Source organism: Dreissena polymorpha, chromosome 13 (assembly GCF_020536995.1).
Source record: "Dreissena polymorpha isolate Duluth1 chromosome 13, UMN_Dpol_1.0, whole genome shotgun sequence".
Taxonomy (NCBI): domain Eukaryota; kingdom Metazoa; phylum Mollusca; class Bivalvia; order Myida; family Dreissenidae; genus Dreissena; species Dreissena polymorpha.
The window spans coordinates 44,289,412-44,315,388 of NC_068367.1; the positions used below are offsets into that span (position 1 = coordinate 44,289,412).

A 25,977-nucleotide genomic window follows, 5' to 3' on the forward strand; every position below is an offset into this window, starting at 1 on the left:
CCGAAAAACTTTATCATGGCTCCAGTTACAGATTTCTATAGACTTGTATAACGCAGAGTCGCACGCTTTTTTGTCACCGCCTACATATCCTACAGGTCTAAACAATTACCGCCAGCTCGTGCCGGAGCATAGATTACAACAATCGTTATTGTCATCTGTTAACCAAGAGCATGGTTTCCAGCATTTGTCCACACTCAGCTAGTTATGTGGCCTACCCTGTGGCACAGGCACACTGACAATCAGACCAGCGGACAACAAACATGACTTAACATTTTGAGCGATGCAATGGAAACCTTACAATATAACAAGAGATTGTCCACAATTTTGTGACAAATTAAAGTGACATATTTTCCTTGTTCGTTTAATGACTCAAGTACAGTGAAACACAGGTCTTTTCGAGAACATTTTATTTCTAAATACATTATATGCATCATTTGATATTGTTTTATGCTTATGATTGTTGATTAAGTTTACGTTGCCAATATGTAAGTACATTAAAGTTGAACAAGGGCTGTTTGTAAAACATGCATGCCCCCCCCCCATATGGGCTGTCAGTTATAGTGGCAGCCATTGTGTGAATACGTTTTTTGTCACTGTGACCTTGACCTTTGACTTATGTAAGTTATCATCCGGAAACCATTGTGCTTTTTCGAGTCAATATGACCTTGACCTTTGACCTAGTGACCTGAAAATCAATAGGGGTCATCTGCCAGTCATGATCAATGTACCTACGAAGTTTCATGATCCTAGGCGTAAGCATTCTTGAGTTATCATCCGGAAACCATTTTACTATTTCCGGTCACCGTGACCTTGACCTTTGACCTAGTGACCTGAAAATCAATAGGGGTTATCTGCAAGTCATAATCAATGTACCTATGAAGTTTCATGATCCTAGGCCTAAACGTTCTTGACTTATCATCCGGAAACCGTCTGGTGGACAGACATTCGGACCGACATGAGCAAAACAGTATACCCCCTCTTCTTCGAAGGGGGGCATAAAAATGTGACTTCCATAGTGTTCGATCACAAGGTTTGACCGAAGCCATTTTTTAACTCAACACTTGTATCAAAGAAACAAATGTTCTGACCAAATGTCATGAAAATTGGGCCAAAAATGTGACTTCTAGAGTGTTATAAACGTTTTCACTATATACATATAGAGAAAAATGCCCCGCCCACTGGCGACCATGTTTTTTAACCAATCCGTACCATTGTTCAACTTGTCCAAGATATCAATTAAACCAATGTTTTGACCAACTTTCATGATGATTGGGCAAAAATTGTGCCTTCTAGAGTGTTTACAAGGTTTCTCTATAGCCAAATAGGGAAAACTGCCACTATATACTAGTACATAGAAAGAACAAGATGCGTTTGTGAAACACAATGTCCCCCTATATGACGTTTGACCTTGAAGGATGACCTTGACCTTGACCCTTCACCACTCAAAATGTGCAGCTCCATGAGATACACATGCATTTCAAATATAAAATTGCTAGCTTCAATATTGCAGAAGTGACATTACATGAGCAATTTTGACCCATATATTTGACCTTGAATGATGACCTTGACCTTGACCTTTTACCACTCAAAATGTGCAGCTCCATGAGATACACATGCATGCCAAATATCAAGTTGCTATCTTCAATATTGCAAAAGTATTCATAAAATGAGCGATTTTGGCCACATATATTTGACCTCTGACCTTGAAGGCTGACCTTGACCTTGACCTTTCACCACTCAAAATGTGCAGCTCCATGATATACACATGCATGCCAAATATCAAGTTGCTATATTCAATATAGCAAAAGTTATTGCAAAATGTTAAAGTTGGCGCAAACCAACCAACCAACAGACCAACCAACAGACCAACCAACAGACAGGCAAAAACAATATGTCCCCCACTACTATAGTAGGGAAAATAAAAATGCCCCGCCCACTGGCGGCCATGTTTTTTCACCAATCTGGCCCTTTTTCGAAATCGTCCGAGATATCAATAAAACCAATGTTTTGACCAATTTTCATGATGATTGGACCAAAATTGTGACTTCTAGAGTGTTTAAAAGGTTTCTCTATAGCCAAATAGGGAAAACTGCCACTATATACATATAGAGAAAAATGCCCTGCCCACTGGTGGCCATGTTTTTTCACAGATCTGGACCATTTTCGAACTTGTACAAGATATCAATTAAATCAGTGTTTTGACCACCTTTCATGATGTTGGGCAAAAAGTGTGACTTCTACAGAGTTTACAAGGTTTCTCTATAGCCAAATAAGAAAAACTGCCCCGCCCACTGGCGGCCATGTTTTTCAACAGAATGGAACCACTTTTGAACTCAATCAAGATATTATTAAGACAAACATTTTGACAAAGTTACATGAAGATTGAACATAAAATGTGACCTCTACAGTGTTTACAAGGTTTTTCTTTTTTTTGACCTAGTGACCCAGTTTTTGACCCAGCACAACCCAGTTTCGAACTCGGCCGAGATTAAATTGGGGCAAAGCTTCTGACCAAGTTTCATGAAGATGGGACAAGAAATGTGGCCTCTAAACTGTTTACGAGCAAATGTTAACGGACGGACGGACGACCGACAAAGACCGGTCAGAAAAGCTACCCTGAGCAATTAGGTGAGCTAAAAAAGGCAAAATAATTTTAGAAAGGTCTACTGTTGTTGTTTTTCTGAAAACCTTTTGATGAAAATTATAAGATATCCACAATGAAAATAATAAATTGCAATTTAATGATATTTCAAAATGCATTAAAAATCACAGATATCATCACACTCTTACTCAGAAAAAACATTCAAAATGGGTTGAAGATTGAATGTTGAGGCATAATTCAATATGACTGTGCAATCAATAATACAAAATTTACGCTTGAATAAAAGGTTATAAAGGAGGGTTAAGTGACAAGCAAAATAAAATTTGCTTTGTGTGCAGAAATAAGCCCTACATCAAACATTTGTAAGTCCCATCATGTTTAATAACCAAGTTTTATATGTATGTTTCTGAAAACAAGATTACATTTAATAAACATAATTCATGCAAGATTTTTGGGAAGGCAAATTAAAACGATTAATACAGAACTAAATTAGAAATCTGTAAGACATTTTACAAAAATAACAAGAGATGGGTTTGACAGAAACACAATGCCCCCTATTGCGACGCTTTGAAATAAAATTTCAATATATCATTTGGCAGGTTTAGAAATGATCTCCCTTTTAAAGCTTATTACTTCCCTTGGAATGTATTTTTTTACTTTTGAACTTTAAGGAAGACCTTGACCTTTCACCACTCAAAATGTGCAGCTTTATGAGATACACATGCATGCCAAATATCAAGTTGCTATCGTCAATATTGCTAAAGTTATGGCCAATATTACAGTTTTTGGACGGACGGACAGATGGTCAGACTGACGGCCTGTTCAACTGCTGCATACAACCCTTCCGGGGGCATAAAAATATATTAAAACCTCATTATATATTAACGTGCACTGTAATAACAGTAATGACTTAACAGGGTGCAGGATAACATGACTTTTTGGGATTCCACTTCTTAACTAAATTGGATTTTCATGACGGTAAGTGGTGCTTTGTTTCAAATAACTTTTTTAAAATAAGTTTTCTTAAGAATTTCAACTAGTGTATAAAAGACAGATTGTTATGCTGCTTATGGCAATGCGAAATACATCAAAATTACTTGATTTAATAAGCATATGTTTCTTATACAAAAAATATTTTTTTACTGCATTCATTGAACACGATTGTTTCACGCAACGTGAAATTTCGTCACCAATTTCAGACGTATTCAAGGATTTATTCTTATTTCGGCACAAACTGCAAGAAAGACTGTCTTTTATGCACTATAGATTTTTGCTAATGTATTTCAATAACTTGAGATATTCATAAAAATAAAGTTCTTATCAGTGTGTTTACATTCTGTCCAGCCCATGTGTAAACCTCTGAAAACCCTGTTGATTCTGCACCTTGTAAATACCCAGACACTGTTTTGTCACAAGCATTGCAGCAACGCACAATGCTAAGAGCACTTAACTCAGGAATAAGTAGATCATTGTGCATGAAAGTTGTGTCTTGCTTGAACAACTGAACACTTCAATATAAGTTTCAGATTAATCCCTTGAGACATGAGGACAAACATTTGTGGAGACTGGAGAGTCTGATTGACAAACTAACTGACCAAACGGAAATACTGCCAAAATCTCCTCTCAAACTTCAATTTGATGCTGTATGAATTGTTCTTCATAAAATAAATCAAGCATATATTTATACCTCTTTTTTTTTAAATCAATATGTATTGAACAGATTCTCTGATAACATATAAGAGTTACTGCTGCCAGCTGGAGTTTTAATTGCTTTCACTGTCACAAGCTTATATTAAAGGGACAGGTTCACAGATTTTCGTTTTTTTGAAAAATGTCATAACATATGTTTACTAACAATCTATACTGTTTTGTATAGTTTTTGCCTATTACAACAGCAAATAAAAAAAGTTGAAAAAAAAGACATTTTCTTCCCCAGGATTTAAACCCAAGATCTTAGGAAGCAAAAGCACATGTGCTTCCACTGCACCAGACTGGCTTTCATATTTATTCGTGAATTATAAATGTCATGTTAGTACTATAAATAATTTCCAAATTATGGAGGTAGAGCGTTTAAAACACTGATTTCGAATTATCATTATACATGAATATTAATATTTTAAAAACAAATTCTTAGTCACAAGTCTATTGCTTGTTTCTGAACATTACATTTTTTTTTAATCATCATTTTACCAAACTATGAATAAAATGCCAACACAATTTTTACACTTATAACAGGTGGACAGACAATAGTATAACTTACTTCCCTCCCTGCAAATTTAATCAATTTAATTTTTATTTATAGAGCGTGCGTGTTGCTTATGCAGGCTAAATAAAAAAGTTCATACGAAAACAATAAGTTTAATATACTAGTAGATGACTGCCATACATTATGTATATAAGTTAAGTTCTGTTTTGAACAACATTTGAAAAACGTCAACTCAATGTAATAATATTTGACAAGCAATTACAATACAGCTATGATATGCTTTTATTGAATATTAGTTAGCCTTAACATTCAATTCAATCTTTGTTATTTACATATACAAGAAAATATTTTACACTGACTTGCACTTAAAGGTATACATTGGGAGTTTTCATATGTACAGACTACATGTGGCTTGAATTCAACGTAGAGATTATCTAGTGTCATTAGCTGAATATAAAAGCTATGAAAGTTGTTTTATTACCCTTAAGTATATTCATATTGCTGTACTAGTACTACTTGTATTACTAAATGCCTTATAACACTTTTTGCATAAGAAATCAAACTTAGAGTGTACCGGTACATCATTTTGGTGAAATTCTAAAACATAACTGTTCATTTACACAATGAATGTAATTGTTTCATTATATGTTTTTATGTAATATTCTGTCTATATGTTTTTTATACTAAAGCACTTCAATAGCTTCACCCTTAGCAGACACTAATTGTTTTCATTTTAAACGTTTTTTTAATCCATGATCATATGCATGTTTCATTATTTGAGGATTGTTGTCTGAAACCAATTAAATATCTAGTTCTGCAGTTAAATCAATTTACAGAGGCGTATTTAGGTGGGGGGCTAGGGGGCTAAAGCCCCCCCCCCCAGCTGGGTGGCTAGACACGATTTTTTATAAAGAAAAGAGCCCCTTACAGTTTCAATTTACTTGTGTATTTCCTGTCATATGTCCCGAATTAAGCCATAAACAGCTGTGATTAGCCCCCAGGCATGTGTACAGACAATCTAACCTTCGTCAGCTTAAGTGCACGCTTCATTGACTGTAAGTAATAAACTGCGCTATTTGATTGGCTGAAGAAGATACATTCAACTAATGAAATTCATCCATACATTTAGCTATAGATAAATGTTTACAAATGGCTGCCGCATGAGACTTGTGAAAAACAATCTTTCAATTTGTAGCAATTAAAGAGTTTAGACAAACGCAATGGACAATCATAATCATTTTTTCGGTAATTTCTTTGATGAATTTAATTGGTATTAGCTCTTTAGAGTGATAATCCTTTTGAGTAACAAGTTATTGCCAGTGAAATTCAACTGCACACTTAATGAATGGCAATTATTTTTTTTTGTTTTGATTTGTTTTTTTTTTACAAATCAGGCTAACTGCTTTGATGTTCATCCATAGTTTTTTGAATTAAAAAAGACTCAAAAATGATGAATTACTTTGCTATATGAAACTAAATCATTTTCTTAAAGCGTGACAACATCGAGGCAGCAACACCCAAATTAAACTACACAAAACACCTAACGACTCCCTTTGTTGACACTTTTGTGAACGAAATGGACACCCGATTCAGTTATTTGCAGACTAAGGCAGCCATGGGATTGAAGTTTATACCTGAACAAATATGCTCCTCTCCTGTCAGTGCTAGTGACCTTGAATGGTTCAATGATGATCTCCCTTCCCCTCAGTCCCTCCCTGCCGAGTTGCACTTTATATGGCAGGCTAGGTGGAAAGGTGTACCCAACCCACCTACTTCCCTTCAGGGCTCTGATGCACATTGTGATTCCCAGCTGTACCCCACCATTTACACTGTTTTGTCCATATCATGTGTGTTCCCTGTCACATTATGCGAGTGTGAAAGGAGTATCAGTGCCCAAGGACTTGTTAAGACAAAACTAAGATCATCAATGGGTCAGGACAGGTTTTCCGCTGTGTGCCTGCTTTCCTTCATAGGGACATGGACATAAACATTTTAATGTTGTACCTAAGTTGACGTAGTAGGACATCCAACAAGGTTAAATAGGAGGTCCACCCATCTTACACCGTTAAAAAAGTTATGGATAAAGATAATGTCTCCCACCAATTTAGTGGTTTGAGAGACATTTGATTTACCCCTGTGTGTCTGTCTGTCCGTGTGTCTGTCACACTTGATGTGTGAACTCAAGTTCTTATTTGTTTCACATGCACTTTTATCATGCAAAATGCTGATTAGATAGCAGGAAATCGCATCATTTCAAGGTGCAATATAAAAAAAATTTGACGACGGAAGGGGACACCCCTCCCGCACCCTCCCCTGTTGAGCCCCCCCTCTGAACATTTTCTGGATACGCCTCTGATTTAAAACATTCAATCATATTTGCCTACTCATATGTTTACTAAATAATATAGTGAGACACTCAATGTCTACAAAAGAGTACACAAATTAGGCAAGAATTGTAGCTTTATCTTAAAATGCAGAATATTCTTGTTATATGACACAACTTTTGTACAAATTAATTAGCTTATTAATGATTCAAAAACATTGCTTATAGCCTTTCTTTTTAACCAAGTTTGTTGTCCAAGAACTGAAAGTAAATGTATGGGATTATGCATAACTCGACCTAGTCCTTTTTGTACCATTACATTATAAATCAATTGTATTTCCAATCAAACCTTACTCATAAATTTAGAACGTACCAATTAATTCGTGTACATTTCTTATAGCGTTAAATTTGTCAGAAGAAAACCAGAAACTACGACCTTTTATCTGAATAAACAAAATGTAAACATAACCTACCTTGATTTTTAAACTGACTATAATTGAAAATACTTCCTCTCTACACAACTCTCATTCATGAAATGTGAATCTTCTTAACAAGGCAAAGAATGTATACTGATCTTAATCTGTATTGGAGATAGTTTTCATTCTATTTAACATGCATAATTCCTTCTCATGTTACATTGTTACAAAAGAATTCACTGAATGACTGAAAATCCTTACTATCATATCTGTCTAAGTAATCAGTACCTGTGCACCAGCTGTATAAGCACAGGTGTGATATTAAGTAAGGAATTTGCAGGTCAGGCTACAATGACCTCTTGAAGAGGCATAGGACCAGGGCCCTTGCTACACTTTGGGGGATTCAGGGGCCGGGGCCCTTGGAGGGGGGAGTTTAGCGTCGTTTTGGGCGAAAAGGGGAATTTCAGAAGATCTTTTCACCAACCACACTTAAAATTGCTATATTTTAATGTAATTTAAATATACATTTATTCAAAGGTTAATATATAAGCATGATACCAGCTGGCAACATAGGTATAAAAATATAAAAAAATAAAAATAACAAGGGACAAAATTGTCACAAAACCAGGTTTTCATTGTGAAAAAAAAATCTGATAAAGGGAGAAAACTCAAACTGAACTTTTGAAATGAACAAACAAAATTAACCCCCTTTGTAAGTTTGTTTAAAAAAAATAAAATCTATTTTTAGTCGTGGCGACCTTGACATTGGAGATATTGACGTGATTCTTTCGTGCGACACACCGTACCATGATGGTGAACAAATGTGCCAAATGATTTTAAAATCTCACAATGAATGACATAGTTATGGCCAGGACAAGCTCATTTATGGCCATTTTTGACCTTTGAACTCAAAGTGTGACCTTGACCTTGGAGATATCGACGTAATTATTTTGCGCGACACACCGTCCAATGATGGTGAACAAATGTGCCAAATGATTTTAAAATCTGACAATGAACGACATAGTTATGGCCCGGACAAGCTTGTTCCGCCAGACCGCCAGCCAGCCCGCCAGCCAGCCAGCCAGCCCGTCGCATTCGCCAATCTAATAACCAGTTTTTTCCTTCGGAAAACCTGGTTAAAAATAAATTTGGAGGGGGGAATTTTTAGCTGAAATAGGGGAAAAAGTATACTTTTTTCATGGGGGAAGCCGCAGATATTCGGCGGTAAAAAGTGCAAATCGAGGGCACTGAGGACCTGTAAGTGCAAATAGAGGGCCCTGAGGACCTGTAACTAAACTCTGGAATACACATACACACACAGTAAGGATTTCACAGTTAAATGGATAGAGTCAACAAGCATCTGTTTGAAGAGGCTATCTTAATCAGTATTATATCAGTATCCGTGTCATTGAGTTTTGTGACCCTTGTTGCACATTTACTTGATCATACCCATACATTCAATTTAACCGGTATATTTTAATATCTTAATACATTACTCATCATAAAGTCTGAAAATAGTAACTGCATATAATTTTTGAACTTGATAATTTATTTAAGTCCACTTGCTAGAAAAACATAGTTAAATGATTTATGTGTCAAATAAAGGCATGTACATATGTAAATGATATATAATTAATAACATATACTATATTGCAGTCTGATGATATTCAGTTGGAAACTTTTTAGATCAAATCATTTTGCTAATTAGAGTTTAATGCATGAACAAATCTATTGAGACTGTAGTAAATAGTCATTAAATGTTACTTAAATCCTATTGTTTATCAATTCAATTACTTGCACTTTCAAGCAAAAGAAATATACATGTATCTTGAAACATGCAATACAGCAAACCCGGATACAATGTCACAATGTCTAAACATTGAAAAAAAATCAGTACTTAACTGATTGGACAAAGATTATGTATATACATATGAATAACTATCAATTTAATTATTCAAAAAGGATACAGTATTTAAGTGTAGTTAAACAACCACTTACTATAATGACAGTGTTGTGTATATCAAGTATTGAAACACATTCACAAAGCATTGTTTAAATGCATCCATAATCTGATATCATTTTTGGATCATAATTATTCAGGAAATATCAGCATTAGCCAACTCCTGAAGTCAATTATTAAAAACAAGAGATGTGTTTGTCAGAAACAAAATGCCCCTACTGCGCTGCTTTGAAATAAAATTTCTATATATCACTTGGCAGGTATAGAAATCACTTGAGGGTGGACAGTCAAAAATGACCAAGTCAGACATCACTGACAACCAAGGCTTGTGGTTTATCAAAGAAGAGATCATAGCCAGAGTTCATCATGTATCTACACTACCATTCACAAATTAATTATACTTATATGATTTAAAAAAAAACTTTAACAAATCAATTATTTTAATTATAAATAATCGAAATAAAAAATCTGTACAGTAACTGTGAAAAGAACTTAAATTCTTGGTAAGGAAATATATAATACGAGATTTATAATTATACAAATTACTTCCCCTGGAAATAATTGTCTCTAACAAATCTCTATTTTTAGTAGCAAATAATTAAAAGCCACTACCGTGACTGTAGATTCACCACTCAAAATGTGAAGCTCCATGAGAAACACATGCATGCCAAATATCAAGTTGCTATGTTCAATATTGAATAATTATTTCCCTTTAAAGCTTGTTACTTCCCTTGGATTTGTATTTTTGACCTTAGACCTTAAAGGATGACCTGACCTTGACCTTTTACCACGATGTGTTTGTCTTAAAGGATGATGTCCACCTTGAAATTTTACCACTCAAAATGTGCAGCTCTTTGAGATACACATGCATGCCAAATATCAAGATGGTATGTTCAATATTTAAAAAGTTATGGCCAATTGTAAAATTGTAAAAGTAAAATTGATACTTTAGAAGTAAAGTGGATCTAAACACAAAATTTAACCATATATTCAAAGTTACGAAGTCAAAAAAGGGCCATAATTCCGTCAAAATGACAACCAAAGTTATACAACTTGTCCTGTACTGTCCCCTTATGATAGTTTGTGAGTGTTCCAAGTATGAAAGCAATATCTATGATACTTTAAGAGTAAAGTGAACCAAAACACAAAACTTAATCAAATTTTCAATATCTAAGTATATAGGGCCCATAATTCTGTCAAAATGCCAGTCAGAGTTACATAACTTTGTCTGCACACCCCCCATAAGATAGTTAGTAAGTGTTGCAAGTACGAAAGCAATAGCTTTGATACTTTAGGAATACAGTGGACCTAAACACAAAACTTAACCAAATTTTCAATTTTCTTAGTATAACAAGAGGGCCATGATGGCCCTGAATCGCTCACCTGACTAACCTTGCTTCATGAACTTCAATTTTATTAGACCCATATACAATCCCAAGCCAAATTTCATTAATTAATACATTCTGACAAAATTTCATTAAGACGTGATGAAAACTGTGACCTCTTTCATCTACACAAGGTTTTACAAGAATTTGCCCGGTGACCTAATTTTTGACCCCAGATGACCCATATACGATCCAAAATCAGATATTATCAAGATAAACATTCTGACCATATTTCATTAAGATCATATGAAAACTATGACCTCTATTGTCTTCACAAAGTTTTTCTATGATTTGACCTAGTTTTTGACCTCAGATGACCCTAATACAATCCCAACCCAGATGTCATCAAGATTAATATTCTGGCCAAATTTCATAAAGATTTAATGAAAACTGTGACCTCTACTGTCTACAAAAGTTTGTTTTTTTAATCTGACCTAGTTTTTGACCCTAGATGACCCAAAGTCAATCCCTATCCAGATTTTGACAAGACAAACATTCTGACTATATTTCAATAAAATCTGATGAAAACTGTGACCTCTATAGTCTACACAAGGTTTTTCTATTATTTGACCTAGTGCCTAGTTGCTGACCCCAGATGACCCAAATACAATCCAAACATGGGCTCCTTTTGCCCAAAAATTCCTGTGGCCAACATTTTAGCCAAATGGAATTTTGTGTAGCCAAATTTTAGAAACTGTAGCTAAAGTTTTAGCAAAGCATTTGCAGGGGTCAAAGTTGGATATTTTGAAAATCCTGAACTTAAAGCTGGGGGCCAGGGGGCCGCAGGGCCCTCGGTGGGTCCAGGGGACAAGGGGGCCAGAGGCCCCCAGAAGCTCCTGGATTCGACACATTTAAAGGGTGCCTGTACCTGTTCTGGTGATTCTATTTTCTTAAAAAAACAACATACTCATATATTTAAAAATCTTCATGTATTTGATAAAGAACACAAAGTTAGTCAAAAGGCAATTCATTAACATGCACCCTCTGTCTGGCATGGACTCGACTGCAGGTGTTGCTTTTGAAGAACCAGATAAAACCTGTAACAGTGGTTACAAATTATATTTTTCACACATACTTTAAAAAAGTCAATAATACATGTTTAATTAATGCAGAATCAAATGTCACCATTTATATTCACAGAATCATGCTGCCAGAAGCCTCCACATACACCTAAGAAAATCGGGTATGGTGGCTTCTGCTAAACAGTTAAAATTGAAAATTTCAGCATGGGTTCCCCTAGTTTTTATCCCAATCGTTGTTTGAATGCTAAATAATTGTATCCTGGTGTGACCCAAATTTGACGATGTAACGGTTACATGAAGCAATATTTAGCAAATAATTTAAGAAATAATGAATGTTTAATAGCACAAAATAATAATTTTAAACTCGGCTGTATTACTTTGAAATGATTCCAAGACAATAATCATCCATTTAATCGATAAAAATAGAACATCGTCGAATTAAGGTGTCGGCGAATTTGGATTACGGTAGGTTGCCCATATTTGTTTTACAAAAAGTAAAAAAACAAACATTTCTTGCTGCTGGGCTCATATGTTGGGGACAATAAAACATTTTATTTAACTAAAAAAGACCTGTCCCAGTCAGCAAAAATGGCGTATTTGATCGTATTTTCAATTACTGTTAAAATTCTTTTCCTGATTTATGCTTTATTCAAAGGTCAAAATGTTTTAAAAGCTCACAATCAATGAATCATACGTTATTAATAAAAAAAAATTGGCAAATTTGCTAGATCTATCTTGCCGATTTTTGATGCAAAACAACCTAAACAGTAAACTTTAGCAACAGAAAATACGACCAAATTCGGGGTGTTAGTTTAAAAAAATAAAAACCCTACCTGGTTGGTCTTGATGGTTCTTATATTCTTTATGTGATAAGGGCCCTCTGCGTTGAGACGCAATGCCTTCTTCCCACAAGACTGATAATTCAGGGTTTTCTTACAAACTTCTCAAACCGCTTTTCCACAAAGCTTCCACTTTTCTCAACCAGTTCACTACCCGTCTGTAGACTACAGCGGGGAATGGCCACCCATTATAAACTGTACGCTGAAGTTTCTTTAGCTACCAACAGGCAAGTATCTCGTTGCCATTTTTCTCAACTTAAGTCTAAACACAGCTTCCCATTCGGCATCAAATAAACGCAAAAAGTACTCAAATTGATTTAAATCGCCAGCAATCTTTAATCTGATGTAATTGTTTATTTAATCCTCTACGATGTACGATTTGTTTACGATTTGTTTTCACATCAGTAATTTGTCTCGATGACCGGTGTTAATGCCGACTGCGTAAGAATTTTTCAGGTCAATAACACGGCGATGTATTAATGCACAGTCTACAGCTGAAAGGGACGGCATGTCAGGAAAAAAATCAATACCGATAATTCGCATTGTTCATTAATTAAGCAACGATTAATAACACTTATCCTTTATGGATTTTCATGAAAGAAAAACCATAATAAAGAAAATTGTATTCTCTTTAATCTGATATATAAACAAGTTTGGAAAGAATTGGATGAAAAATTTGGACTTTATTGCATAAACACCATTTTCTCAATTCAAGGGGAGGTAATTCTGTACTTCATGGACCAATAATGCTCATTTTTTGTAGGGTTTGTGTCCTCATTGATATAAAGACACTGTGCAAATTTGGAAAGGATCGGACAAAAAATGTGGAAGATTTTTGAAAGTTTTCACAAAATAGGCAAAAACGAATAAACATGCAAAGTTCAACGAGCTCCTGCGGCCATGTTTTTTGACGAATCAAATTTCTTTGAACAACTTTTTCAGGGGAGCCTTCAAAGGTCATCCCTGTGAAATTTTTTGAAAATCTGATGAGCGGTTTCTGACAAGAAGATTTTTTAAGGTTTTTACCATATATGGTCATGGCGGCCATCTTGGTTATGTGATCAATTTTTTTTTAACAATTCTTTTGTCCCTTGACCTAGGGATGCTCCACATGAAATTTAGTTGAAATTGGCTCAAGGGTTTAGTAGAAGAAGATGTTAAAATTGTTTACAGACAGACAGACGGACGGACGGACGGACGCCGGACGCTGAGTGATCACAATAGATCACCTAAAAAGGGTACATAATTCTGTCAAATGCTGGTCAGAGTTACATAACTTTGCATGCACAGTCCCCTTATGATAGTTAATGAGTGTTGCAAGTATGAAAGCAATAGCTTTGATACTTATGGAATAAAATGGACATAAACACAAAACTTAACCAAATTTTCAATTTTTTAACTTTAAAAAGGGCACATTAATCTGTCAAAATGCACTCCAGAGTTATCTAACATTGCCTGTCCAGTCCTCTCATGATAGTAAGTAAGTGTATCAAGTTTGAATGCAATAGCGTTGATACTTTCTAAGAAAAGTGGACCTAAACACAAAACTTAACCGGACGCCAACGCAGACGCCAAAGTGATGACAATAGCTCATAATTTTTTTTCAAAAAAAAGATGAGCTAATAAAATGTTATACAAATTTTATCAAACTTATAAACAGTATAGTATGTTCACATTATCAACACTGAAAATAAAAGAAAAACACTAACCAACATATGAATACTTAAATCACAAAATTAAGCATGCATGATTACCTATCTGTGAAATTGTCCATTTACATCAATAAATGTACAATGGAAAACCTCATCTGTTTGTTGTCTTTGTATTATGGTCATTTAAATCTTTATTTGGGGAGTGTAAGTCTTGAATATTTATTTACCAGTAAGACATGTAATTAGATAAGCTCAAAAGAAGGATCCTACTGTAATGAAAAAAGCCAGCTGCACCCTTAGCATTACTCATGACATATTCTCAGAGCGAGTTTATGTGATACACATTATGATATGATTTGCTTAGGAACAAAACACCTATTTAAAAGCTTATTTGAATTCTCTGGAACAAAATAGACACAAACATTTAAAGAATATTAATTCATTAATTAATTAACAAATTTACCTTAAAAGCACATTAATTATGTTCCTCTTGTTCATCCACTACATCCATCTGTACTCTAACATATCCTTGTGTACATAGTTTAGAAGTAGTAAACAATAGATAATAATAAAATATTACTTGATATCCTCAACCTTTCAATTGTGACAGTTTTTAAAAACCTGGACAGCAATGACACTTAGATAAAGAATGTAAAAGTCCAATGTAATTCTCTTTATATAAATGAGCTGTAATGCACTGGCTGGCATATACTCAACGATAAAAACAATTACTTCACTTTATTACAAAACCAGAGTGTTGGGAATATCTACAGCAAGCATCCAGTGAAGCAGAAGAAGCAGGTGGTTTACCTTTAAGTGTTATATGTATCCTCTCACAAAGCAATAATAATAACCAATTATCAGGAAAATAAATGTAACAATTTTACCTTTATTACAGGTTCATTGAGCCATTACCAGCATACATGTATTTAAATTACTGGTAGACAAGGCCAATGGGAATAACATCCTTGTTTAACAACCCAAAGATATGTTGTCATTGATTTATGCTTTATCTTTGGATGTATTTTTTACTATGCCAGGCCATGCTTAACTTGGTATCTTTTTTCTGTGTTTTCATCCCTTTAATTTTTTTATCCTTGAATGGTTTATGGGTGTATTTTATACCTATTTAAAGTCCACTAGAATGCGGTTATTATGACTCTAGATATTGGTTTTATGGCCTTTGAGATGCATTTCATCAAACAAGTTTTTATCCATTCATGTTTGTAATTATTTGAAATACACAATCATCACGTAAAATCAAAGGTCCAGATAATATGCGTATTTTCGTAAAATACTCATGGAAAATTTCCAAATACGCATGAATTATACTTTTGATGAGTGAAAAAAATCATCATAATAATTGGCATACGCATTTTGTGCAATTATCAGTCAGACCAACTGTGCCCAATTTGGATTATTTGATCAGCCATTTCAAAATGCATGTTTATGTAAACAAGAGTACAGTCCAACCTGCCCGAGCGACCGCCTGTGAATAGCAACCACCTGTCAATAACGACCACATCGATTTCACCCCGAACGATTTCTCTATATATTGTACCTGCGAATAACGCCCGCCTGCCAACACCGACCAGCGACCACCATTTTACATTCCCAAAGTCGAATTTGATAGCTAACAACGACCACTTCAACGACCAGCGAACACCATTTTACATTCCCAAAAGTCGATCGACTAACAAAATCGTTTTAGTTATGATAATATAACGTTTCATAACAAATAATTTGGATTTGACAAAACAGCATACATAAACTTATAAATACAATGACGAGATATTTTTGTAGCATTTTCTATTAAACATTGTACGTTGTCATTGGTTTGCAAAATGAAAAATCTTGTACTCCTTGAAAGAGGCTAACAACGACCACTTCAGTCATATCAATTAACGATTTCACAACTGTCAATAAAACAATGGCTGCCATGATGCTGTGATAGTCACGTGCTAACATCTTACCAGATCACTGGTCGGTCGCTATGGAGACATTGGCAAGTAACAGTTCACTTAATTTGATAGCTGTTTTTTGTTTATTTAACACACATTGCTAATTGTTAGCCGCCTGCTTCTTTTATGCATTTGACATTTTTTCGAAGGTGTAAGACGCTGCCTATTTATTTTAGTGGCTCGCGATTATTTATGTAATAATTGCCGAAAATATCAAAGAAAAGTTTGGGGCTTATATCAACTTATTAAGGAAATTTATGGTTTCTTTACAATTACGATGCCAATTACACACATACATTTTTAAATTCATTCCTTTCTTAAATTTCTCCATGATACGACGTGCATAGATTTTAGATAAGTAAATTGTCAGTTAAAGTTAACCATTATGGCATCCAAGAGTAAGTTCATGACGTTTGTTGATTTTCTGTCTGGTACATTATTTTTCATATTGGGAATTGAAATAAGACGTGTAAATATAAAACAAACTGTGTTTTCAATCCTTTTTTACATTAAACATGCATTAGTATTCACGCATTTAAACAATAGAGCACATACACAGATATGGTACCTGTTAAAAACCTACTAGCATATTTTGCAAAGTTTCAATCGACCCTGCGAATAAAGACCACCTGTGAACAAAGACCACAACGATCAAATCCCTTGAGTGGTTGTTATTGGCAGGTTGGACTGTAGTTTTATTATTATTAATGCATGTTTCCTGCATGTTCATGTATTAAAAATTGATAAAATCAAAGACTTTTGCAGGAGTATTTTACATACTCCCGAAAAAGTCTTTGATTTTGTATTTTACTCATCTGAGCTAAAAAAGTCATGAGTGAAATACTCTTCATCTTAAAAAATCTTCTGGAGCTCTGCACATAATAATTTTATTCATATGTGTTTTCTTTTAAACAAATAGCCATTTTACACAAGGCTTTAACTAACTCAAAACCTTGTTTAAGTTTCCATACCCTAACTTATATAATATTTAAATATTTTTCAATATTTTATGTACCAATGGAAATTTTGATGCCAAGATAGCGTTCTGCTTCTTTTATATCCTTAAAACATGAGATTCTAAGTCCTAAAACAAGGCTTTTTTTTTAGATTTTGAGTACCAATGTTATTAAGACCAATTGTCCCAAAAGGTAGGTTATCTTTACCCAAGAGAAAAGCCCATTTCTTCAAGAGAAAGACCCCTCCCCCATCTGTGGGGAAGGCCTATTCATCCAAGACAGAAGATTTTTTCCAAGGAAAAGATCCCTCCCCCCACAGAGGGAAAGACCCCTCACGCCTCCAGCTCAAAGGCCCTTCTACCCTCCAATCGAAAAAAACCTCCACCCCTCCAAGGGAAAGACCCATTTCTCCAAAAGCAAGACACCTCCCCCTCCAGGGGAAAGTCCCCCCCCTCTAAGGGAAAGATACCTCCTCCTCCAAGAGATAGGCCCCTTCTCCCCCTCCAAGGGCAAAACCCCTCCTTCCCCAACAAGGGAAAGACCCATCTTCCAACCCTCTAAGGGAAAGAAAGACACCTCCCCCCTCCAACAGAAAAACACCCCCCCTCCAAGAGAAACCCCTCTATGAGAAGGACCCATGCTCCCCCTCTCCAAGGGGAAGACCCCCCTCGCCCATACAAGGCAAAGAACCTCCTCCCCTACTAAAGAAAAGACCCCTCCTCCCCCCTCTGAGGTAAGATCTCTCCTCCCCCTCCAAGGGAAAGACCGATCCTCCCCCCTAAATGGGAAAGACGCCAGCACACTCCAAGGGTAAGACCCCTTCCCCTTTGAGAGAAAGACCCCTCCTACCGCCTCCAAGGGTAAGACCCATCCTACCCCATCCAAGGGGAAATCCATTCCCTCCAAGTTAAAGGCCCCCCCCCCCCTCCAGGTAAAAAACCTCCTCCCTCCAAGGGCAGTTCACCTCCCCCTCCAAGTGAAAGACCCCCTTCCCCTCCAAGGGAAATACCCCTCTTTCCTGTTCCAAGAGCAAGACCCCTCCTCCCCACCCAAGAGAAAAACTCCCCCCTCCGAGGAAAGTCCCCCCACCCAAGAGAAAGACCCCACCTCCCCATCCAAGGGAAAGACCCCTCCTCCCCATCCAAGGGAAAGATCCCTCCCCTCAAAGGGAAAGTCCCCTCCATCCCACCCAAAGGAAAGGCCCCCAACCCAAGAGAAAGACCCCTCCTTCCCATCCAAGGGAAAGACCCCTCCTCCCCACCAAGGGAGAAAACCCTTCCCTCCTCCGAGGGAAAGACCCCCCTCCCCACCCAAGGAAAAGGCCCCCATACCAAGAGAAAGACCCCCTCCTCCCCATCCAAGGGAAAGACCCCCAACCCAAGAGAAAGATCCCTCCTCCCCCTCCAAGGGAAAGACCCCCTGCTCCCCACCCAAGGGAAAGGCCCCCAACCCAAGAGAAAGACCTCCTCCTCCCCACCCAAGAGAAAGACGCATCCTCCCCATCCAAGGGAGAACACCCTTCCCTCCTCCGACGGAAAGACCTCTCCCCCTCCGCAGGAAAGAACCCCCATCCAAGAGAAAGACCCTTCCTCTCCATCCAAGGGAAAGACTCTCTCATCTCCACCCAGGGAAAGACGCCCCATCCAAAAGAAAGACCTCTCCTCCCATCCAAGGGCAAGATCCCTCCTCCACATCCAATGGAAAGACCCCTCCCTCCTCCAAGGGAAAGACCCCCCATCCAAGAGAAAGAACCCTCCTCTCCAACCAAGAGAAAGAGCCCTCCTTCTTACACAAGAGAAAGACCCCTCCTCCTAACACAAGAGAAAGACTCCTCCTCCCCATCCAAGGGAAAGATCCCTCGTCCCCATCCAAGGGAAAGACCCCTCCCCCCTCCGAGGGAAAGACCCCCCATCGAAGAGAAAGATCCCTCATTCTTACCCAAGAGAAAGACCCCTCCTCCCCATCCAAGGGAAAGGCCCCCAACCCAAGAGAATGATCCCTCCTTCCCCTCCAAGGGAAAGACCCCCCCATCCAAGAGAAAGACCCCTCCTCCCTACCCAAGAGAAAGCCCCCACCTCTCCATCCAAGGGAAAGGCCCCTACCCAAGAGAAAGACCTTATCCTGCTCCGAGGTAAAGACCTTTCCTCTCCCTCCAAGGAAAAGACTTCTCCTCCTTCTCCAAGGGAAAGACTCCTCCAAGAGAAAGGGCCTCTCCTCCCCCATACAAGGGAATGACCCCCTCCTACCCCTTTCAAGAGAAAGACCGCTCCACCTCTAAGTGAAAGGCCTCTACTTCCCCTGAAAAGGAAAGACTCCTCCTCCCCCTCCAAGGAAAAGACCCCAACACACCCTCTAAGGGAAAGGCCAATCCCCTCTCCAAGGAAAAGACCTCTCCTCCCCCACAAGGGAAAGTCCCATCCCCCTCCAAAGGAAAGGCCCCTCCCCTCTAAGGGAATGACCCCCCCCTCTAAGGGAAAGACACCTTCCCCACCCACTCCTCTTAGGAAAGACCCCCCTCCCCACTCCAAGTAAAAGACCCAACCTCCAAGGGAAAGACCACTCCTACCCAATCTAAGAAAAATACCCCTCCTACCCCCTCCTAGGGAAAGACCACTCCTCCCCCTCCAAGGGAAAGACCCTCTGCATCTAAGGGAAAGATCCCTCCCCCTTCTAAGAGAAAGACCCCCCTTCCCTCCAAGGAAAGACCTTTTCTCTCCCTTCAAGGGAAAGACTCCTCTCCCTCCAAGGGAAAGACCAATCCTCCCCCTCCAAAGGGAAAGACTCCTCTCTCTCCAAGGGAAAGACCAATCCTACCCTCCAAGGGAAAGACCTCCCCCCCCCTCCAAGGGAAAGACCTCTCTAACCTCCAAGGGAATACCCCCCCCCTTATCTAAGGGAAAGACCCCTTCCCCTCTCTTAGGGAAAGGCCCCCTCCCCACTCCAAGGAAATGACCCTTCCTCCTCCCCTCCAAGGGAAAAACCACTCCCCTCCAAGGAAAAGATCCCTCCTCCCCGTCCAAGAGAAAGACCACTCACCCCTTCAAGGGGAAGACCCATCCTCCCTTTTAAGGGCAAGACCCCTCCTTCCCTCCAAGGGAAATACCTCTCCTCCCCCTCCAAGGGAAAGGCCCATCCTCCCCCTCCAAGGAAAAGAACCCTCCACCCCCTCCAAGAGAAAGACCCCTCCCCCCTCAAGAGAAAGGACACTTCTGCAATAGAAACGCCTATTCACCTCGACAAAGGCTCCTTCTCCAAAGATAAAAGGCTGCTTTTCACTAAGTCCTTTCCCCGATTAGAAAAGCACCTTCCTGCAAATTGAAATACTGTTCAATTATGCAATTTTCCCCTAAAGTTTACTTTTTTTCACTTCCTCTGATTTGTTGAAATTTTTCTCCCTACAATTGAATGCCCAAATCAAGAAGAACAGCCGTGTACCATTACAAAGCAAATTACTCTAAATTTAATTGGAACACAATCATGCAATGATAAGCTGGATTTGTGTTTTGTTGCATGTTTTTAAAAACTGTGCAGCCTTAATAACAAGAAACCGTCGGAGACGGGTGATGCTCCCCAAAGGTTTTTTTGCACAATATTGCACTATATATTCAGATAAAAGGAAACGTTTTGAGGGCACAGTAGTTGGGGGGACAAGAATTGTTTTATAGAAAATTTCAAAGGGCCATAACTCTGTGAACAAGAGGACCATGGTGCCCCTGTATCGCTCCACTGTTTTTTTTATGCGAAAAAAGGGTGCAATGCGCATGGGTTGAAATGTACTCAAGCATGTGACTTTCTCTTTCTATCCCTTGTCCCACTGGGCGCTTAAAGTTGGAAGGGTGAGCATTTTTATATATGGAAAACGTTACTACAGTGTTAACTAAACAGACTAAAAAGCCCGGGAATTGTCGCACAGGTCCTTTGCTTATAACGTAGGTACATTTATCTCTCCAAAAGATATTGTCGTTCTTTCTATTTCACATATTTTAGATGCTGAAGATCAAATCTACGCATGTTCTACAAGATTAATGAAAGTTCCTTCATTCAATCATGAATCTTTTTCCAAAATTCCAAAAAGTGTTTGTAGGTTTCAAAGTTTCTGTTAGTTATATAGTTCATGACATATGCAAAATACCTAATGACGTAGATCACCTGAACTTTACTTCATTTTTGAGGCATTAGTGAGTGTAGCAGGATTGTTAATGTGGTGAAGAAATTGTTTATTGTACAAAGAAGATATTTGCCTGAGGAAACATAAAATTACGAGTTTCTCAGGTTCATGAGGTGCCAAAAGGCAGTAGGAATGATAACTTTGTAGAGGTTGTTTGTTAAACAAAGTAAATGTTTATGAGACAAAAAATTGAATTATAATTCATCAAGATGTTGCGATCATGGCAACACTATACTTGCATATGGCGTGAGGTTTAAAGAGATATCATGACAAACAATTAGCTTCACCTAACTTTCCTTTACTTTTTCCATCTGACATTGGTTACCTGTCATGTTTGTTTTTGAAAAATACTAGGATTGCCATATATTGAAATAAGGTATCTGACCTATTCTCTGATAGGTTGCTAGTAATAGACTTAGCGGCAGTCATGTTATAAACAAGGGGATTGTTCACGGCATAGGTAGAATATACTTTTAATAGATACATCTTTTTTAAGGATTCTCCTTACTTTTTTGCTACTGAATATTAAAATCACTTAATTACAAGGTAACAATTTGTTGTTAAGTTTATCTTGAACAAATATTTTTTGCAATCTGTTTATAAATCATAAAATGATGTCATTCAAAAAAAAAATTTGATAAATATAATAAAACAAGAATTTTGAGAATGTTAACATAAAATAATAATTTTAAACTAACCATTTGGAAAAAACAAACAAAACAATACAAAAAATTTATAAATTGTCATATACAAACAAGGTTAATGGACTCAATATAAACAAACACACTTGAGTGTTCTTCTTGTGTTAATTATGTATTAAACTGAGTTAAATTAATATATTTAATTTGTTTACCTTTCAATATCTTACATTTCACATCTTTAGTTCAATGCTATTTCAATTAACTGAACAGCGTGACAAACATAATAAAGCAGAATATGCATATGAATCTGATTATACACAGATCCACTATCATATAAATCAAATCATGTTTGTCCATTTCCACGTTCGAAAGATCCTCTTCTAAATTGTTTTAATTCACGAGTAGACTGAACTCCAATTTGCAAACAGAAACACTGGTTTCCATGACACAAATTCACTGTGCACATTTCTAAACAAAATATGTGTTTCTTGTATCTAAAACGTAGTCTTTTTCGTTGAAAAACACATTTCATTATTCCTATCAAACTATATGATGTCAGTCGTTAATTCGATTGCTATTTGTCATTTCAATAATCTTAATTTTCGCTTCACAACGGCGCCATTGCATACGAAATACCAAACACATTTTAAGAAACCGATTTTAATTGGAAGATTGGGGAACGACAGCCAATTATATCGCTCGTTTTAAAAATGCTTAGGCATAATCTACCAGTGTAAGCGTATGTTCATTTTTGTGACCCCCGGGGCAGCGTCAAATTTGACCCCAGGGGCATAATTTGAACAAACTAAGAAGAGAACTATAAGATGTCACTACATACCGAATTTGGTAGCCCTAGGCCCTACGGTTATGGACAAGAAGATTTTTTAAAGTTTGCACAAAATAGGCTTTATATAAGCATATGTTCAATTTTGTGACCCCCGGGGCAGGGTCAAATTTGACCCCAGGGGCATAATTTGAAGAAATTTGGAAGAAGACTATTAGATGTTTCTACATACCAAATTTGATAGCCCTAGGCCCAATGGTTATGGACGAGAAGTTTTGAAAGTTTTCACAAAATAGGCCTTATATAAGCAAATTTTCAATTTTGTGACCCCCGGGGCGGGGTCAAATTTGAACAAATTTGAAAGAGGTTCACCCCAGGAACATTTGTGAGAAGTTTTATCAGAATTGGACTTGTAGTTTAGGAGAAGAAGATGTTTAAAGAAAAAGTTAACGCACGCACGCACGACGGACACAGGACCATGACATAAGCCCCGCTAGCCTCTGGCCAGTGGAGCTAAAAATCATCCGACCAGAACCCGCTTATAATATGCACTTCTCCTCTTGGTAGTGAAGCTTTACATAAAGTTTCATTGAATTCCGGTCATTAGTTGCTGAGAAATAGCCCAGACAAAAATTGCACTATATGTACAGTTAATGGAAAATTTCAAAAATTTCAAAGAGCCATAACTCTGTGAAAAATCATCCGACCACAACCCGCTGATAATATGCACATCTCCTCTTGGTAGTGAAGCTGCCCATAAAGTTTCATTGAATTCAGGTCATTAGTTGCTGAGAAATAGCCCGGACAAAAATTGTGCACAGACGGACAGACGCACACACGGACAGACGCACACACGGACAGACGTAGCAGCGCCTACATGCTCCCCAAAAAATAAATTTTCGGGGAGCATAAAAATAATAATACCAATGTGTTGATTGAACAATGCCTCCAAGAAAAGGGCCTTAGTTCCATATCCTAAAATATAGAAGTCAAAAATGGTTTATTTGTCTGCATGTTTGAAATTGATACTGTAGAATAAAATCACTGTAGATTTTGTAATAGGAATTTATAATGTATTGTTAGTTCAGTTTTTCACCTAAAAATCAGAATTAAAGATCTATTTTACCATCATTGTCAGCACTGGAAAAAAGAGAGACGAATAAAGCATTTGTATAGAATATTGTTGCCTTAATTTTAAATTAGGCACTAACAAATGATTTAGCGATTGTTCAAATTAGCAATTATTTGACAAAAATTATCAAGCAATTATCATACAATACACAGCGCCATAGTCACACTTAATGCCATGAAGTGTTCTTCCTATTGAAACTCTAACGTAGATTTTGTACGCAAATTTTAAACAAGAGCTCCATGGTCGGAGACGTATGCCTCCCTAAACAGGGCTTTGAACTAGTGACACCAATTTCAATAGGGGTCATCTACTGTCCAGGGCCAATGCACATGGGAAGCATCAAGCCAATCAGTTGATTCGTTGACGAGTTATTGATCAGAAATGATTTTCCCAATTATTGTGACAGTGACCATGACCTTTGACAAAGTGACCCCAATTTCAATAGGGGTCATCAACTGTCAAAGGCCAATGCACGTGTGAAGTATCAAGCCAATGGGTTGATTCTTTGATGAGATATTGATCGAAAACGATTTTCACACTTATTGTGATAGTGACCTTGACCTTGTGACCCCAATGTCAATAGGGGTCATCTACTGTCCAAGGCCAATGCACATGTGAAGTATCAAGCATATTGGTCAAGTTTGTTGATGAGTTATTGATTCGAAACGAACTGGTCTACCAACAGACCGACCAACATCCAGCAAAACAATATACTCCCCTCTTCTTCGAAGGGGGGGGCATAAAAATAGTGCACCTAGACTAGTGCTGCTGACGTTGTGTAAGTGACCATGGAAACTTGTCAATCGAAGCTTGAATTCACTTATATCCTATCTCGGATTGAGTAAAACTTGGAACAATCCATTTGGAAAATGCAAATACCATGTTTTGAGAAATGGAATTTTCAAAATTATCATTGAAAAGAATTTGCCAATGCAGTATTACTTTTACAGTTGATGAATAATCATAAATGTAGCTAGTTTGTTGTTGTTTTTAATTGACTTAGGAGTGATAATTTGCTTGTTTGATAATTATGAATACGTTATTTTTTTAATGTGAGACAATTGTTTTGAAAGCTCTCATTTTGCCCAAATGTGAAAAAGTCCATTTAAAATGAGATTTGAGTGAAAATGTGCTTTGTCATTAAGTAATCATTGAATTAATGGGTGACAAGTGTAAATTGCCAACTGTGTTTGAAAGGTCATTGCCTAATATAAATCCCACAGATTTTATCAATTTTCCCCAACTACTCTGCATGCACCTTTTATCAAGAGTGCTGATTCACCTTTAGCCCTTTACTGCTATGATTCGCATTTTGACCTGAGTGTATCTCCCAAGAAAATCAAATTAAATCAAAGACCTTTCTTAAAAGATTCAATTTTATAAACACTTCTTTTCCAATCCTAAGAGACTAATAAGCAGCATTGAGCCAGTTTTACTTTGCTTTTGAGCGGGAAATGGTAATAACCTATACAATTGTCACCCAAAGTGATAATCATTTGTACTGTTAAATGTGGATGGCAACATTTGTTTCATCATTCAACTATTATTTGTTCATTTGGACAGACCTTTCATTGTCATTATAGCTGTATTTCAGTCATTACCGCAAACAGTTGACTGTTATTCTCAAGTGTAATATAGAGTGATTTTCTTCAGGGGGAATCCAGACTGACCATTGTCTGCAGTTGACTGTTGTTCTCAGTTGACCGCTATAAGGTCAGTTTTGACTGTATATAATCATTACCTCTTTCAATCTTTACCTTGGGTACACAGATGATGCTTTCTATTTATTGCTTTTAACATTTTATGAACGTAATATACATGGCTTTTTCAGCATTAATTACTAATAATAATTACTGATGATCAAGTTATTTTTGCAAATACATATTGCTTTCATTTATATAAACAAGGGCTGTTTGTAAAACATGCATGC

The 25,977-nt window shown here is 37.2% G+C and overlaps 2 protein-coding genes across 19 annotated transcripts in view; one reads left to right on the plus strand and one right to left on the minus strand.

Annotated features, from left to right (window-relative positions):
- The window catches only part of LOC127856622 (uncharacterized), a 165,062-nt gene that overhangs the window by 79,515 nt on the left and 59,570 nt on the right, over positions 1-25,977 (minus strand). For 10 of the 18 annotated variants that reach the window (XR_008038147.1, XR_008038146.1, XM_052392942.1 and 7 more), the window contains exon 1: positions 14,869-15,034. The exons of 3 other annotated variants lie outside the window; for them this stretch is intronic. The gene's annotated coding sequence lies outside the window, so the exon portion shown is untranslated. Of the gene's footprint in view, positions 1-7,604; positions 7,800-14,868; positions 15,099-15,215; positions 15,395-25,977 lie in introns of those variants that run through there. 5 more of the 18 variants (XM_052392931.1, XM_052392933.1, XM_052392932.1 and 2 more) reach the window with 5 other exon arrangements.
- Positions 16,752-19,318, plus strand: LOC127854627 (uncharacterized). Its single transcript, XM_052389690.1, has 3 exons — positions 16,752-16,764; positions 17,857-18,055; positions 18,157-19,318. The coding sequence occupies exons 1-3, from the start codon at positions 16,752-16,754 to the stop codon at positions 19,316-19,318; spliced, it is 1,374 nt and encodes a 457-aa protein (XP_052245650.1).

What these genes read in the sequence shown, in the direction of transcription:
- LOC127854627 (XM_052389690.1), top strand. An exon ending in CCCCTCCTCCCCCCTCTGAG is followed by an intron (nt 18,056 to 18,156) that starts GTAAGATCTCTC and finishes CCCCTTTGAGAG; the next exon opens with AAAGACCCCTCCTACCGCCT.